Genomic DNA, 15785 nt, shown 5'->3' on the forward strand with positions numbered 1-15785 from the left:
TACTGCCAGGGAGATGGCCACAGGTCTGCAGGGGCAGGGGGCTGGTAGCTTGTAAACCAGGCCACCAGATGACAGAAAATAAAGTTTCCCACCCCCCCCCAATTCTAACAGTGCCAGTCCTGTCTGGGAGCCAGCCCGCAGGGGCACGGTTGCTTCATTGTGAATTGGGGCACCTTTTTTATCACCTTTCACCTGCTCAAACCGTGCAGGCTGGACGTTGGCGAGCACGTTGTAGGGAAAGCCATTCCTTCTTACAAATTGGCCAAGGCTGCAGGGGCACCATGGCTGCTTATTCTGGCCTTTTGGGAGTCTTTCTTTGGGTCTGGGAGACTACAGCGAGGCCCCTCAAGTCCTAGGTTCTGAGACAGGCAAACCAGAATCTGGAGAGGCTAGCAGAGGAAGTCAGGATGCGTTCAAGCCCCGCCTCTGAGAGGGGAGCCGCATTGACCAGTGGGAAGGGGGCGTGTGGGGAAGCCCACCTTTGTTTTCTGCCACCTCAAGTCAAGTCGCTATCTCCCCCCGTGAAGGCACTATGTGTCTGACCGCTCTGCAGAACTCTGCCCTCACTGGGGGCCCATTAAGTGAAGCCAAGGAGGGGCATGAGCACCTTTGCTGAGGGCGGGTGGCTCTGGCGCATGCCTCTGGTGCTCGCCATGGGCCCCCATCTCTGCTCTCGCTTCTGGCTACATTCTTGTGCCTGTGCTTGCCAGGGTGAGTGATCAGCAGGCCTTCCCCTTGCAGGCGTGCACTGCAGTCTACCATGATCCAGGACGGCCTCATCTTCTGGCTCATCGAAGTGCTCAAGGATCCGGACTGCCTGTCTGACTACACTCTCGAGTACTCCGTCGCCTTGCTCATGAACCTCTGCCTCCGCAGTGCAGGTCTCAAGCCTCCTGGGGAGTCTGGGGGGACAGCCCAGCATGCCCATGGGTCTGGTTGTGCTCACTGCTCATCATCAGCCTCAGGAGATTCAGGAATGGTGAAGGAAGTGGTTCTAGGGGTTCTGTTGGCCATGGGTTGGGTCAGCTGTCATAGCAGAAGCCTCATGGTCAGTCTGGCCTTGTCCCTGTGTCTACCTGGACTCTATAGTCATCACTCATCTTCACCCCAAAATACCGTCTCTGTGCCTCAGTTTCTTTATCTGTAAAATGAAAGGGCTGGGCTAAATGACCCCCAAAGTTCCCTCTCACACTGGGGTGTGTCCAAAATAGCATTTAGACTCTGTAGCCAGTGCTACACAACACTGTGTGGATGGGGGCCCAAGGCTTCTTTCCTGTCCTTGTCAGGCCACAGGGGCCCTGCTTCTAGTGAGTCCGAGCTGGCCAGAAGGACTCAGGAGATAAGCCTGAGGCAAGTAGGTGGCCAGGGATGGTGTCTGCACCTGGAAGTGAGAAACCCAGAGGAAGAGACAAGAGCCCCCCACCCCAGCCAGGCTGTTGGCCATCCTTTGGCTGGCCCCAGGCCTAACTTTTGTCCTCTTGGGAGGAGGATACCAGACCTTGGAGCCCTGTCTTTGTGGGGTGGGAGGGTCAGCAACCTAATAAGCGTGTTCCCATCCCCAGTTCTGAGACCACTTGGCCTGAGAAACCATGTGCTAATGCTAGCCTCTTCTCAGGTTATAGGAATCTGGTTCATTAGTATTTCCACATGGTATTAACTTTCCCGTAGAGATCTCCAGGTGGTACAGTGGATAAAGTGCCTGGCCTACAGTCAGGGAGACCTGAGTTCAAATCCGGTGCCAGAGACTAGCTTTGGTGTGACCCTGGGCAAGTTGTTTAACCTCTGCCTCAGTTTCCTACACTGTAAAATGGGGATAATAATAACTCCACTCTCCCAGGGTGGTTATGAGGACCAGATGACGCCCCCTTCCCTTCCAGCCTGGGCCTGGTGCTTGTTTCCATAGAAATTAAAGCCATGATGGTCCTTGTGTGGGGCAGGCATGTCCGGGAGGCACAGCTAGGGGTCGCAGTGGAGTCTGTGTTGCACTGAGTTCCAGTCCTGCCTCTGAGACCTTGGGCAAGTGAGGTAGCGGCCTTCACCCCAGGTGTGGTTCACCAGGTGTTCCTCCTGAGGCTGTCTGGAGGATCCGATGAAATGATGAGTGCCCCTCGGAGTGCTGGCGGCAATAGGGGTCTGGTCAGGCAGCGGCATGAGGTCATGTTCCAGTGCTAGGGTCCCATCTGTTTTCTTTTCCTGCAGGTAAGAACATGTGCGCTAAGGTGGCTGGCCTCGTGCTCAAAGTCCTGTCAGATCTGCTCGGCCATGAGAACCACGAGGTAAGGCTTTGCTGCCACCAGTCCCAGGATGGCTAGAGTGGGCCGGCTACCTCTGCTTCTGTATGAGCGATCAGACGGCTGGTTGTCATGTTGCCTTTAGAATCCTCATTCCAGCATCTTAGATGCACAGTTGGTGGCACTTCAGAAAACTAGCCGTTGGTGGTCCCTGCCATGATATGTTTGTGGCATTGGGAGATGTCCTCTCCTCCACCACGCACTTCATCCTTGTTCCTCCTGCCGTGCACTTGTGTGTATCTGTAATTACTGTGGTTCACTTAGAACCAGAGCTCTTAGTCCCCCTCCTCTCAATAGCCCCCTCTCCAGGCCTCCCACCGCCAAGAGCAGCACTGCCTCGTCTTTTAGGGAAGGTCACATTGTCCTTCTGGTGAGAGAAGAAGACTTCTTTGTTACCCCACAGAAGAAAAAGGGTCGGCAGCTAGAGGTGGGTCACTCTTGGTACAAGGAGGTGTGGGGGTAGAGCTGCTGAGAAAAACATACAGAATCTCCATTGCTGGAACAGGACCTTGGAGGTCATCAAACTGAGCCTGTGCCTCAAGGGTACCCGCTGCCTTTGGAGATGGCCTCTTTCACTTCAGCCTGGAGGCTTTACCTCCTATCAAGACCAAATCTGGGGGCAGCTAGGTGGCGCAGTGAGTAGAACACTAGCCCTGGAGTCAGTTCAAATCCAGCCTCAGACACTTGACATACTGACTAGCTATGTGACCTTGGGCAAGTCACTTAACCCCAATTGCCCTGCCTTCCTCCCTGCCAAGAAATAAAAAATAATTAGGAAAAAAAAGACCAAATCTGCCTCTGTGCAGCCTGTTGTGAATCAGATCCTCAGATCCTAAAGAAGGCTCCCTCCCTGATAGCTTTGCCTTATCAAACCGGCATCTCCCAGCTCATACCATAACCGTGTAGACAATCCTTGGGTCCCACAAAAGATGCCATTGGGAGCCAGCCAGAAGTGAATTCCTAGCCCTGGAAAGGATACTCTTCATGAGCCACCTCACAACTTCAATCCCCACCTTGATCACAATTATGAAAAGAGACTGATGCATGTGCACAATCCCAGCAGTGATGATGGCTCATCTGCCAGGGCAGGGGCAGAGGAGAAGCCCCAGATTAGGAGCCTGGGGTGACTCAGCTTGGGCTTAAGCAGAGAGGAGAAGGGCTCCAGGAATATGGGCAGGAGGAAAGCCTTGCGCTGTGCAACAAACCTGAGCTTCTTAGGAGGCTCTTTGGGGAACACTGGTGGCCTGTTACATGCACCACACCTGGTTTTCTCTGCCTTGTTCACTCTGTTTGAATCCTCTGCTTCCTAAAGACCACCAGCCATGTGGCACTTAGTCTGTCACAGAACGTGTGTCACAGAACATGTTGTCTAAGTCCTGCTCCTTGGCCCTTTGAGCTCCAGCACAGGCAGCCCTGAGAGAACAGAGAAAGATGAGAAACCCAGAGACTGCTGCTTTGGGACGCTTTGCTGGGGACCCTTTGGTGCCCCTGTGTCTGGAACTTCAGGAAACTTGTTGCCCAGCCCCATGCATAAGGAGCTAGGGCCACGTGGGACACACACGGACACATTGAGAAAGCCCTGCCCCAAAGGGCTTGTGCCCGGATCCCCTGCTCTATCCCCCATTGAGACAAAGAGCTCTTCAGCTACAATACAAAGGACAATTTAGCAACACAGGCAGCACAGTCCATCACAAGCATTGATTAAGCACTGCTGTGTGCTCAGCTCCGTCCTGAGTACTGCCGATAGGCAAAATACAGAGTCATTTCTCAAGGAACTCCCATTCTAATGGAGGAGATAATAAGTCAAACCCAAAAGGTCTGGACCAGTTGCCTCCGTAAAGATGAAATGTAATACACACTTGGATCAGTATGTAATACATATCGAAGTACAAGATGAGGCAGCAGCAGGACATCTATAAAGGACCTGGAGGCTTCAGGACCTGCCAGTTTGGGGGACCTTGGGTGGCATTAAGAGAGACACTGTGGGTATACGGCTGTGAGTGCTGGGACCCTCTAGTCTGAAGAATCGCAGACGGGACCCAATTGTCTGACGGGCTGCAAATCCAGCATCCAGCCTGAGGCAGAAGGGATATGGCCTGTCAAGTTTGTATGGGGAGCCAGGGATAACCTCTGGTTGGCCGGCGTGCTTCCAGTAATAAACCAGAAAGGCCCCCAGCATTGGGAGGCAACAAGAGTGATGGGAGTGGGGGGGCTGGCAGGCACAGCCGAAGTGGCACTGTTGCTGTGAGATCCCAGATCCGTTAGCATCCCGCTGCATTTGGCCCTGGCACACATGATTTTAGAAAGGGAGTTGATAAGAAAAGGGCGGCCATGGTACTTCCTGCAGGCAGGTCTACGAGGTTATTGGTCAGAAGGCCAGGGTCTGGGTAGCTTGAAGGAGGGAAGATTTATGGAGGTTCCTTTGGGTGGGTGGGTGGGGCTTGGCCCCCCAGGGCAGAAGGTGGGGGAAGAGAGAAAAACCTGCTAAGGATTCAAGGTGGTTCCCATCACTAGAGGTCTTCAGGCTAGAGCTGGATGCTGGTGTAGAGTAGAGAAGATCCCTTTTTAGGGTTAGACCAGATGGTCCCCGTAACATTGTTGCATGTAGGAGACTGCTGTTACCAGGCCATTGACCCTTATCCTGCTTATGTTTGAATTTGGTAACAGAAGGTATTCAAGAACATTCCATTAAATATATTCTTGTCTCTTTCCCTGTAGATACAACCATATGTGAATGGTGCCTTGTACAGCATTCTTTCCATACCATCCATTCGGGAGGAAGCAAGAGCCATGGTAGGAAACGTGGGGAGATTGTCCGTATCTGGCAGGGGTGGGATGCACAAGGTGGTCCTTGTAAAGCCACCAATGCACTGGCAGCATCCGCCCAAGTGAAAAAAGGGAAGCAGAAAAGATTATAGACTGACTTGACTATTTTAGGAGTTTTGGCCCAAACACTCCCATTGGAGGCCAAGTGAAGCCACAAAGCACTGGAATAAGTGGCCTGGGCCTCCTTGGCGGGGCCCAGGAGAACGATCGTTGATGAGACAGTTATTGCCACAAGAACGTGGCTAAGCCTTACGTCAGAGACACGGCTGCCTAGAGTGGGAGCCAGAGCCCCACGTGGACATGGGGCCAGGCTGCCATCATTAGATTAGCTCTTTTTACCTAAAGAAAACATTGGTGATTTATTGTAAGATTCATAGGGGACTTCCCTAAAACTCTTTACAATCACCTTATTTTTGGAGACATGATTTCAGCCCATAAAACATCTATGATGACTTGTCAGTCAGCCCTGATTGCTATCAGTGTCCTCAGCATTTCCATCCCCTTCTTCCTTTATGGGGGTGCAGCAAGCCTGGGCCTTGTGCTTTTACTTCTGAGGTGTTTTGGGTTTTGGCTTTACAATATGTATTTCATAGAGACCTGAGTTCATATCTGGCCTCGGACACTCACTGTGTGGCTCTAACCAAGTCACTAGTGCCTGCCTCAGTTTGTTCATCTATAAAGTGAGGGTGAAGATAATAGCACCTACCTCCCAGAGTTGTTTTGAGGATCCAGTGAGAACTATAGACATGCTAGCTATTGTCTTATTCTTATATTCCTCATTGTGATCGATCACAAATGTATAATGTACCATTACATTACTGCATTACGCATGATTGGACCAATCCTCTATTGTTAGACGCATCTAAACTCAGGCTTTTATAATTGGTGACTTCAGTACAAAGACTGACAGTGTGGTTCAAGATCAGGACACAAAAGTGGTCAAAGACTGGAGTCCTTTACAGAAGCCTCAAGCTTACTGTACAGTCAGTCCTTTCTTCCAGAAGAGATGGGAAGCGCTCAACATACAACCCCTGGAGGCATCGCAGGAGATAAAATTTCCTCAGCTTACCAATGGAAAATGACTGGTTGCCAAAATGAGAATAATTTCTGAATCTGTTGTCTCCGTATATCAGACCATCAGTGTGTTAGAACAGAGACCCAAATAAGCCCCAAGTTAGAAGAAAGAATCAAAAGGAGAAGATGCCGCACGGCCACTGAAAGCTCCAAACTGACCTTTTAGAAAAACACCATTCACATCAAACCGTGGGAATTGGACAAAGGAACAGGCATTAACATGGATGATCATGAGCACCATCAGCTCACTGGTGCTTGGCCCCAGGCTACACCTCACTCACTAAAACCTATCCAGGAGAACAGTGGGAGATTATGAGCCATATGGTCTCCAGAAATAGCCAGAAGAAGTGGAGGGAAAGAAGAGTTTCTAGGCAGCCTGACATGGTCCCGGATGGCCAGATCATCCTGAGAGGTTAAGGAGGGAACTAGAAGGGGAGCAGGCAAACAGGTGTAACCATGGGAGGATGGCTTCTGCATCTGAACCACGTTTGTCACTCGAAGAAGGAAAATTGCATAAAAAGAAACAAGATGGAGGAAGCTAAGATTCCAGCCCTCAGGTATGCAGGGGCCTGTTCTCCAGCCCCACATCCACACTCTCAGGAAGTCATGGAGGGGCTGGTTCTCCAGATATCCACAGGAGGGAGAGGATTGGAAGTGATTAGGGAAAAAATCACTTATGTCATTACCTTAATGGGATTGGCCAAATAAACATAGGGCCAGATCTAATAGATGAAACATAGTGGGAGTGCCTGCAAAGTCTTCACTTGGGCTCAGAATATCAACTTTGTGTACAGGGAGGGCGAGGGTGATTAGACGTAACTTGTTTGATAAAGATGTAGGGATCCAAGTGGCCTGCAAGCTTAGGGTCAGTCAGCAGCGGGACACAGTGGCCATCAGGAAAGCTGGCGTGGCATTAGGCTTCGGTAAGAAAACACAGCATCCAGGACCAGGGCAGGGATCCTCCTGCTGTGTTTTACCCTGGCAGACAGAGCACATTCGTAGTGCTGCGTTCGGGCTGGCACACCCTATTTTAGAAAAGACTGATCAGCTGCAGAATGTTCAGAGGAAGGCAGCCAAGGAGGGAGAGGCCTCAAGCTCTTACCATGTGAGTTTGGCTAGAAGGAACCTGGAGAAGAGATGCAGGAGGGCTTCAGTGGCACACTGCAAGGGTTGGAGGGGCCGTCAGGTCAGAGGAAACACTTGTGCTCTTTGGCTGCAGAGGGCAGAATGTGGCCAATGTGGCCCATGCATGTCTGGGAAGGGCCTAAGGGTGCAGCCCCTAGGAGCCTTGCAGGGAAGCCTTCCTGCTCTGGGCTTTGGAGTGGCTGCTGAGACAAAGCGAAGGGCCTGTGCAAAAGGCTCCCATGGGGCAATTAGTGGCCTTCCCTTTCCTGGTGTCTGGGGGGAGGACAGGCTGCCATGGGCCTCAAACTTTCCAAGAGCCTGGTCCTGCTCCCATGTCACTCAGCAGCCAGCCCTGAATTGAGTTCATGCTGCTTTCAGCATGTCCAGCTTGTAGGCCCAGCATCTTGGCCCTGGGCTCAGTCCATCCACTGCTAGGCTGCTGCCTCTGGCCCCAGCTCCAGCTCTCTGACCTCTCCTGGCTTCCTGACCTTTGGAAGCTCACAGGGTCAAAGGCTTCTCTGCCCCATTCCTAACACTCCTTCACCCAAGGCAGGGAAGGAGGGCACATGCTGCTCATGTGGGGGCAGATCTGGGGGTCTTAGCAGCAACCCAGCCTCTAGCCCAAGGCTCCACTCTAGCCTGGAGGCCTCTGGCACCTTGTCCTTTTCCCTGGATGTCCAGGAAGAAGAGGCCATTGGTAAGCAGACCAGACCCAGTCATTCTTGGCATGCTTTGAAGTGGAGGCCAGCCTCTTCACCCTACAACCTCAGACCCTTCCAAAAAGAGCAGGTGTGCTCCCAGGACTCATGGCCCAGACCCTCATTACACTGCCAACCCTCAGAGCTGTCTACAGGGGGAACGGGCCGCCTTGAGAGGCCTTCTGGCCAAAGCTTGACTACCCCTGTTGGTTCTGGTTGAGAGGCCACTTTGGTGCAGATGCCGCTTGGTCTGGAGGGCCCAGGAGGAGCCCTGTGCTCTCTCTCTCTGGTCTTAAGATGATGTTTACTAGAACACTTTGCACATACATTGAGGGCATCCTTGGTGAAAACCAGAGAGAGGAGCAGCAGGCTGTGATGTTGCACGAGCACACTCCAGAGTCAGGCCAGAGTTGCTCAGCTTTCTCACCATGTCAGAGGCCGCCTCCAAAGCGCCACCCCACCCCCCTCAAGGTCTCCTTGGCAGTCGCCCCCCGCCCAGCTGCTGGACGGTGTAGAAGATGGCTTCCAGGCAAATGAAGGCCTTGTCCCCACCTTGGAGGCTGACTCACAGATTCTCTCAGGAGACACAAATCAAGGAGTCTGGAGTTGGTTTCCTTCTGCATCCAAAGGCAACAAATGACATCATTTCCTAGAAGCTTGCCCTTGCCATGCTTTCAGAGTGATCTCTATGGAGCCTGTTCATTGTTGATACACCAATAAGAATGTGGCCCCTAGGGTGGGGTCTGGGGCCCCCAGCCTGTGCCCCTTTCACTTGACAGGTCAAAGCTGAGATGTTCAAGGAAATGACGTCGCAAGAAAAGTGGCCACCACGTATTTGACCCATAAATCTAAGGGCATGGGCACCCATGAATGTGCACAGCATCAGGGGTGCCAATGGAAACCTTAAGGGAACATGGGGAGAAGCACCATCTCAGGAATGGGTATGGCCAAGGCACAGGCCAAAGCTTCAGGCTGCTCCTCCCTCCTGCTCTGCTAGTGTCCAGAGCCTGCTGGATCCCAGGGAGGGCAGCTGCTCTGCTTGGCCTGTGGCCTTCTCTAAGACCTCCATCTCTGCCCAACCCTGCTCTGCCTTGGGGGGTGTCAGGCACTCTGAGCGCTGGCTTTGGCAAATTCATTCAGACTAGGAAAGCCCCCGACCCCTGCCTGGCCCCCTCCGAACCTAGACAACTCCTGAGGCCTTTTACCTGCCTCCTGGCAGGTGATTCTCCCTGCCCATCTCTAGTGTCCGTAAAGCTTAGTTATTCCTTTGGCTTTCTCTTCCCAGGCCAGAGACCTCACCCACGATCTGGGCCTCAATCTGAGGTCTCTGAACTTATTTTTGTTTTTTTTAATTTGATGACTGTAATTCAATATAACTGATCCTCCTGTAATCCTAGACACCTTATTTTATACATTTAAAACCATGATTCTGAGAAGTCTCTGTGGCTTCACCAGCCAGCTTGCCCGAGGGGGCCAGGCCACCCAACAGTTGAAGCCTCGACATCTTGGCTGTAAACCAGGCCATGGTTCTATTCGCCCACTAACTACCAAATAGTTCTGAGGCTTCTGGGTCTCCCAGTGTTTAAACTCCCAGTAGGTGAAGGAATGAAGAACCAGGTGGCAGTCTCTGCCTTGCAGGCCTCTTTCCCTACTTCTTATGCAGATGGGGCCTTTGCCTTGCCTCTCCTCCTCCTGGGGTATGGGTCTGGACAAAGCACTTCCCGTCCATTACCTCAATCGCTCACTCACTCGTTTCACATTCCGCATAGAAGACCTTGGCCCTTCTGGAATTGGAAAATTTAGATAAAACAAGGAACCAGCCCAGCTGTGTGCCCCAGTCTATAAAATGTTTGGGAAGACTATCCTCATATCTGTATCTTCATTTATTTGTAAATTAACATATCGTGTGCATTATGAAACATATTTAAAAACACATTTTTAAAAATGAGATAAATGTTGTTTAGTCCTGTCTGACTCCTCCTGGCCCCATTTGAGGTTTTCTTGGCAAAGATACTGGAGTGGTTTGTCATTTTCTTCTGCAGCTCATTTGACAGATGAGGAAACTGAGGCAAACAGGATTAAGTGATTTGCCCAGGGTCACATGGCAAGGAAGTGTCTAAGGCCAGATTTGAACTCAGGAAAATGAGTCTTCCTGACTCCAGGCCTGAGCACTCTGTGCACTGCACCACCTAGTTGCCACATGAGATAAATAGGAAATAAATAATCTTTGGAAGGCTTATTTTATTAATGGTTCCCCAAACCCTTTTTGCTCTCACTAAAAATAGTATTAATAAAAATTTATTATATAAGATATAATAATCATTAATAATATTTTAGTAAGACCTCTGGGATTAAAAATGCTTTTTTTTTTAAATCTTGATCTGATACTTTATTCTACAGTGATCATTCAAAGGTCTAGTTAATGAGGTCATCCTCTTCCCCTTCTTGGTTATGAGGGCTGTCCTAATGGAAAGCTACTCCTCAAAAATCGGTGGATCCCATTGGCCAAAGTACGTGCTTGGCTGCATTGACTGAAGTGTGAAGCTCTTTTTTTCATTCCATCTCCAGTCTTGTGATGGCCTCAATCAGCTGTTCTTGCAAAACAAATCCAAAGCTGGTAAATCGAATCGTTTTGTTTTGTTTTGTAAATGGGTCCAAAACCCACTGAAACACTTTACTTGGAAAATTTCAAAACAGGTTAGAAAATTTTATTTCCATGTTTTCTAAATGGTCATTCAGTAAACATTTATTAAACTCCTACTAAGTGCTGGGGACTGTGCTGAATGCCAAGCAGACAGAGGAAGGTAAAATACATGTTTACATCATTTGGGGCAACAAAGGCTTAGTTTTAAAATGTCCCACTAAGTGCGTCTTCATACACTTTGGCTCATTGTTAATAACAGTGCACCAAAAGCGTGTTTCACATAATCTTGATCACTTCAAGTCTTTTTCTCTGTTCTCTTGTCAAATATGATGAAATCATCAATTTAAAAAATCTTCGGCTGCTTGCTACTGCTTACAGCATCTGTATCTCCAGCTGGGGCATCTCTACAGGAATTTCTTAAAGCCATTTGTTCGTTTGTGAGGGTAGTTGAGTTAAAAGTAGGTAGGGCAATCTGTAATTCCACATGAGCAGCACAAGTAAGCTACAGAGCCCCACCCCTGAAACAGTCAGGGCACCCTCGACAGCCAGCCCCGCTCCGTCAGGCTACCACACATGACCAGCCAACATCGAGAGCAAGTCAGGGCCCCGGGGGTCCGAGAGAAAGAACCCCAACTCTAAATCAGGGCACGTCTAGTGTCCCTGACGCTCTGGAGCCACAGTGCTGTGGTGCTGCTGTGACCTGGTGAGGGGATAGTGTGATGTTATTCTAAGAAGGTAGTCATGGTAGCGGAGAACCGGGCGGTGGCAGTGAGCGTGGAGAGGAGGGGATGGAGGTGAGAAATCTCTCAGAGTGTAGAGTTGGAAGTCCTTGGAAGTCTGCTAGTCTGCCTGCCTTTTACAGGTGAGGAAACTGAGGCCCAGAGGGTTAAATGAATCAGGCCGGTCAGGGGCTTTGTTTAAACCAAAAGCAGGGTTTTTTTTTTTTTCATGTCTGAGTTGTTGAGGGGGCTTAGCAACATGACGAAATTTTTACTTGGTAGTTCTTCCCAACCAAATAATTTCTTTGAGGGATATAAAGACCCTACAGAAGAGCCAGGCTTCCTTCATGAAGAGGAGGCCCAAGTGCTAACCACCCTTTTCTCTGATGCATCTAGGGAATGGAAGAAATCCTGCGATGTTTCATCAAGGAAGGCAATGCTGAAATGATACGCCAGATTGAATTTATTATCAAGCAACTCAATTCAGGTCAGTGGAAAACTGTGGCTTGCCTAGTGGTGCTTTCGCTTGTGCTAGGAAGACCCTCAGCCTTGTATGGAGCTGGGAAGGCTTTCCTAAGAAAAGCCAGCTGGCTGGGTTGTCGAAGCTTGCAAGCCAGAAGCTATCATAGGCTGTCCAGTTTGAAGCTTTCTTAAGATTTCTTTTTCTAATTCTTATGTCTCTGCAAGGTTTTAAAGAGGAAAACGTGGCGTTAAAGCTACCCTCTGGGAACCAGATGTTTGACAATTGGAGATGGACATGTGCTATTGAATGGTATGGCATCAAGGCCCTGGGCATGAGATGAGTCAGCTCTTCGTGTGGATCCAGCTCCATCCAGCTCAGAGACTGAGGGCTCTTGACACTTTATGGCTCTGGAGCAAAATACAAATACTGACCTGTTAGTCCATCATTTGGGGAGAGGCTGGGAACAAAGGCACAGGCAAATTTGTTATTGGAAGCCCCTGCTTCTTTACCCAAGAAGTATAGCATATGATGTCAATATGGTGCCTCCTTTTAGGAAGAGGAGCATCCTCAGAGTGGGTGTCAGGTGCTTTCCTGGGGACAGAGGCCCTGGCACCCTCTGACTCACCTTAGTGTTGATGAGCACTTGGCTAACTGGGCTGGGGCATCTCTGCCCCAAGTGCCTTCCTCCCTGGCAGATTGCCCCTTTCCTTCTGCTTCACCTCCTCACTTCTCCACCCTGATCCTCCCCCTTTCTCCCTGGGCTCCTCTTGCCTGCCCATTCCCCCTTCCTCTTCTGTCTTTATTCCTTCCCTTCATCCATCCCATCACTGCCTCTGTTCCTTCTTGGCCAAGCTGCAGATGAACCACTCCCTGTTACGGTGAATGGCAATATTATGGCTCTTTTACATGGGTTCTTATTATAAAAAGAGATTCTGCCTGCATGAGGATGCAGCATATGGTACCAAGGACGAAGCTGGCTGGCCTCCAAAGGATGCCCGGAGAAGGGCTTGTGGGAGAGGGCAGTCCCGGCTCCGATCTCTTTTTGACTTTGTTTTTGCTTTTTAGAAGACCCGCTGGACACGATTCTCGAGTCTGATGATGAAGAGGAGGAAGATGATGAAGTAAGTCAAAGGGGCTGTTGAGAAAATGCTGGTAGAACTTTGGTTTGGGATATCCGGGCCTGGGATTTCTTTTCCTGAGAAAGTAGAGAACTGGGATCCCCAAGTTAGAACAATGGGCCCAGTGCAGAGAGGTGCCCCACGGTTAGAACAGTTATGTCTCTACATGCAGGATGTGGAAGGGATCTGAAGGTTTCAGTGGATCACAAGCTTGTTAATAGGAGAGCTTACTTAGAGTGATGTGGCGGTCAGCAACTGCCCAGAATGGCGTGGGCCCTGGTCAGACCACGTACAAAGTAGGCATTCAGGGCTGGGCGCCACCTTTTAGGAAGGTCATGGATAAAGTGAACTGCATCCAAGGGACAGTGGCCAGTTAGCAAATTGACAGACGTTTATTAAAGGGAGACTCAATTGGATGTGGGAGGTGGGGGTGAGAGAGCGGGGTCAAGGATGGCCCTGAGGTTAGAAGTCTGGGGGAAGGGAGGATGATGGTGCCCTCCACAGGAACAGGGAAGTTGGGATGAATGGGAAAGGCTTGGGTGGATGGGGGGAGATAATTAGTTCAGTGTTGGACATGTGAAGATTAAGGCCGAATCATGACATGAAAGTGTCTGTTGAAAAAGTTAGAGATGTTGAGGCTGGAGAAGTGAACGCATCAAGAGAACAGACCAGTTCTCTTAAAATGGGAGGGGAGTGGGGCACTACTGTAGGAAAGAGGGTCCAGCTTCTTCTTTGCGGTTCCAGTGCATAAAACTGGATGAGGGGAGACAGCCGGACCGATTTCAGCTCCACATCTGGGAGAATTTCCAATCTGTGAGAGTCATCTGGTAATTGAATATGCTTTGTTGTAAAGTAATGAGTTCTCCGTCGCTAGAAATGTTGGCCATTTCTCTGAGAAGTTCTAGAAAAGATTAATGCATCAGGTGGAGAGGTTATTCCATGGTTTCTTCTCAGAATCCCAGAACTTAAGGGTTGGAAGGGTCCTCAGCGGCTCTTGGTCTACCCCATGCTCAAAAAGTCTCCTGGTGTCCCTGAGCCGTGGTCGTTCAGTGTCCCTCTTTGGAGGCTGTGATTCCTAGTTTAGATTTCCTTCTGCCATCACCGTTCTCAGGCTTCCAAGGGATCAGGTGCCAAGCTACCAGGTTCATTAGCGATTGGGTTACCTTTATTTTCACAGTCTTTATCCCTATATACCTAAGGGGTCATTCCTACCACCACTGTAACAAGTATTAAGCACCTATTGTGTGCAGAGTACTAGGTGAGGCTCTGGTTATGATGCAAAGACTAGACATGGTTCTTAGAATGTCCTATATTGTATAAGAGAAGTGTGAGCAGAGTGCTGTTGGAGGTCCCAGGAGGAAAAGCCTTCCCCACGGGTCTCAGGGATGTCTTCCTCCAGGAAGGGACATTCAGATTGGCCTTTAAAAGCTGCGTCGAGGTTGAAAAATGTGGGCTGTATATGGAAAATGGGGAGTAAGCCTCGTGAGCCTTGGGCATCAACAGTGGGGGGGAATAGTGTGACCCAAGTTTGGAAGAACTGGCCACCAGGTCCAAAGGCAGAGGTGGCTTGGAGCCAGCTAGACAAGCCCAGGGATTCAGGGTTGGATCCTCAAGCCCTGAATTGTGGAACAGGCAGGTGCCCCCTCACCAGAGAGGCAGGGGACAGAAGCCTGTTGGACGGGCTGACTTCCTGTGTGTCTTTGCTCTCCTGGTCACATAAAGCAGGATGGATTCACGTCCTGGGCAGGACTTGGAAAACAGCAGCAGCACTGGTGTGGCCTAGAGACACACAGGCCCCGAGCAGACCCCCAGCGAACACATGCCCTGAGATGTGGCCTTGAGCAGGGCTTGTCCTGCCTTCCCTGGCCCAGCCTGCCGCTCCTGCACTGAGGGCCCTGCTTGTCTTCTGCATGGTCCGGCCTTGTCCTGGGAATGTTTGGCTTCTGTGGGCCTGAACATTGACTTCTGGGGTTAACCCTTGTGAGCCTTATTCATTTATCCTGCGTGTTTTAAGTGCCTGCTAGTGCCAGGCACCATGTTAACTGATGGAGAGACAGAGACAAAAATGAAGAGTCTCTGCCCTCAAGGAGCTCCCATTCTCCTGAAGGAGAAGGGAAAACAGCCATCTATGAGGAAATTTATGCAAAATAGTTTTCTTTGGAGGGGGAGGACAGCTATGATTTCATCTGTGTAGTGGAAAGAACTTCTGGCATGAACAACTCCCTCCCTCAGTGCAGTTTGCCACCTGCTCTAGAGTCTTGGGGAGACCTCTAGGGCCCTGAGAAGTTCAATGACTGGCCCCGGGTCTTACAGGCAGTACTTTGTGTGTCAGAGACAGAATTTGAACCCAGACCTTCCTAACTATCTATTATGTCATGCTTCCTCTCTACAAAATCTGCATCTAGACTGGGGGAGGGGGAAGCATTGGTGGCTTGGGTGGGGGTGGGGGTTGGGAAAGGTCTCACGTAGAAAGTGCCCCTTGAGCAGAACTGTGCAGGAAGTAGAGATTATGAGGAGGGAGGGAGTGTGGGGCAACCTGGGCTGGGGTAGGCACCCGGTGGGATAGTTTGGCCATGAGGCAGAGTTCGGGAAGGGGAGCAGTGATTGGTGCAGGTTGAGAAGGCTTTCCACAGCAAAGATCTGAGGCATGATAGGGCTGGCCACAGTTTAGGGCAGGGGAGGATGTGCTCAGAAATAGGCCTCAGAAACATCGCTGGAGCAGTTTTGTGGAGCCTGGGCTGGAGTGGGAGTGGGGATCTCTTAGGACGCTCCTGTAGGGATCCCACATTAGGGAGATCATTTGGGACACTCCTGCAGGGATCCAGGC

General features: G+C 50.4%; 1 protein-coding gene across 3 annotated transcripts in view; it reads left to right on the top strand.

Moving 5' to 3' along the window:
- ARMC9 (armadillo repeat containing 9) overlaps nucleotides 1-15785 on the top strand; it is a 134010-nt gene that overhangs the window by 75342 nt on the left and 42883 nt on the right. For all 3 annotated transcript variants that reach the window (XM_036769101.1, XM_036769102.1, XM_036769104.1), the window contains 5 exons: nucleotides 742-881; nucleotides 2200-2276; nucleotides 5010-5084; nucleotides 11774-11864; nucleotides 12906-12961. In XM_036769101.1, the coding sequence (XP_036624996.1) occupies nucleotides 742-881; nucleotides 2200-2276; nucleotides 5010-5084; nucleotides 11774-11864; nucleotides 12906-12961 (439 nt within the window). The remainder of the gene's footprint in view (nucleotides 1-741; nucleotides 882-2199; nucleotides 2277-5009; nucleotides 5085-11773; nucleotides 11865-12905; nucleotides 12962-15785) is intronic.

This window comes from Trichosurus vulpecula, chromosome 7 (genome assembly GCF_011100635.1).
Source record: "Trichosurus vulpecula isolate mTriVul1 chromosome 7, mTriVul1.pri, whole genome shotgun sequence".
NCBI classification, from domain to species: Eukaryota; Metazoa; Chordata; class Mammalia; order Diprotodontia; family Phalangeridae; genus Trichosurus; species Trichosurus vulpecula.